Source organism: Nestor notabilis, unplaced genomic scaffold, assembly GCF_000696875.1.
Source record: "Nestor notabilis isolate BGI_N333 unplaced genomic scaffold, ASM69687v1 scaffold33312, whole genome shotgun sequence".
Taxonomy (NCBI): Eukaryota; Metazoa; Chordata; class Aves; order Psittaciformes; family Psittacidae; genus Nestor; species Nestor notabilis.
The window spans coordinates 2675-4418 of record NW_009917545.1 but is presented as its reverse complement, the minus strand read 5'-3'; the positions used below and the strand labels follow the sequence as shown (position 1 = coordinate 4418).

The following is a 1744-nucleotide window of genomic DNA, read 5'->3' as shown; positions in this document are numbered from 1 at the left end:
AAGATGCTGCCAGCTCTGGGGTCAGGCATGTTCCTTTGAAGCCTCACCCCTGTGGCTGTTTTCTGCTACAGACATGGAAGACAACTCCTCAGGGAAGGATCAGACCTATGTTGGCAAGCGTTCCAGCCGTGTTGTGCGCTCTCTCCAGAGCAGTAAGTAGCTGAGCCTGTTTTCTGTCCTTGCCTGAGCTGTTTCTGCTCTGCACCCTTTATGTGTGACCTGCATGTGGGCAGCAAAGAGCAGAACCTTCTTTTGGTACATACCTTGTCAGTCACTGTGGGTGGGGGGATATCAAAGCAACAGGGATCCCTGCAAAGCTAGCACTTAAGTTGTATTTTCCCAAGTGAGCTGTGTGATTCAGCTTGGTTATGCTTTGGGAAGCACAGACCTTACAAGTACCTCTCCCTGCTCTGTCCCCTCTGGAGGCAAGCTGTGAGGGTGCAGGTCAGCCACAGCAGTTGCTGTGTGCTCAGTTCTTTAAGCTTTCCCGTTTCACACTTTCACAGTGCAGAAAGCAGCAGGGTGGTGGTGCGGGGAAGCACAGGAGGAAGGTTTTTTTTCTGTTAGTGACCATATGTGCTTGTTTCAGCCCCATCCCTGCAGTCCCGGCACTGGGGGTCCCCCCAGCAGAGGGAGGAGTCGCAGAGCCGAAGAGCAGAGGAGATGAACCAGCCTCCCACCCCTCTGGGTCTTCAGGAAACCATCGCAGAATCTCTCTACATTGCCCGCCCTCTGCTCCACCGTATCCTGCCCTGGCTGCGGGCAGGCTCAGGCCATGCCTTGTGTGCCTGCAGAGGGTGCTTTGGGCTCAGCCCTGGTGCCAGGCTCCTCTCTCCCTGCCCTGCTCTGTATAGGCAGGGCCTTGGAACTCCTGCCTCCTCTTACACCTTGGAGGTTTGCCTCAGCTGCTGGAGTTGTGGGTGCAAGTCCTCCAGGCCCTTCCCTGCCCCCCCCGCCCCAACACTGCCATAGAGTATATTCTGTGCTCAGCAGAGCTTTGCTGGTACCCAGGGGGCGCTTGTCTGCATGCCTCCTGTTAGGTGTCTCTGGTTCTTTCCATTCCTTGACTGTATGTTCCTAGTCTTGAGTTTAGGAGTGTGGGGTCAGAGATCGTGGAAACCCTGGCTCCTCTCAGCAGTCCTGGACATCTCAAGGTCAGTCTGAGGAAGAGGCTCTGTGGGTGCTTGAGGTTAGTCGTAGCTGAGCATCACACTTTCCCCTGTTCTCCAATCCTGGGCAGGCCCCACTGAGAGAAATGCACACAGGGGCTGGTCTTTAGCTGAGAGACTGACGCATTCAGATATCTTCTGCAACACTTAGTGCTCTCTGCTTTAGGCTGGTGAAGCCTGCTCTGCATGAAGCTGAGAAGGGAGAGCATTTAGAAACTCACTTTCTCCTTGCTGGCTGCTGTTGCTGTGAGTTAGCTCTGTGCCCTTCTCCTTCCAGTCTGAGCTTGCTGAGTGATCTGAAAGACCTAAACAGGCGAGAGCGAGCGGAGCTGAGACGACGAACCATCCTACTGCTGTATTACCTGCTGAGATCTCCTTTCTATGACCGATACTCAGAGTAAGGGGCCCCTGCTGGGCTTTAGCTGAAAATTTGCCTTTTAACAGAAATAGCATCAGGGGACAGGGTGAGTAGATCTGAAGAGGTCTGGGTGCCTGTGACCAGGTTAATCTGAGCCCTTGTGTAACAGATGCCACTGCTGTTTGTGCATTCAACGGCCAGGGCAGGAGGTGTCCTG

The 1744-nt window shown here is 54.2% G+C and overlaps 1 protein-coding gene across 1 annotated transcript in view; it reads left to right on the top strand.

Annotated features, from left to right (window-relative positions):
• The window catches only part of PEX16 (peroxisomal biogenesis factor 16), a gene marked incomplete at its 5' end in the record, with an annotated part of 5611 nt that overhangs the window by 2263 nt on the left and 1604 nt on the right, over positions 1–1744 (top strand). The window contains 4 exons of the mRNA XM_010009284.1: positions 72–152; positions 590–742; positions 1082–1154; positions 1447–1566. Of these exons, the coding sequence (XP_010007586.1) occupies positions 72–152; positions 590–742; positions 1082–1154; positions 1447–1566 (427 nt within the window). The remainder of the gene's footprint in view (positions 1–71; positions 153–589; positions 743–1081; positions 1155–1446; positions 1567–1744) is intronic.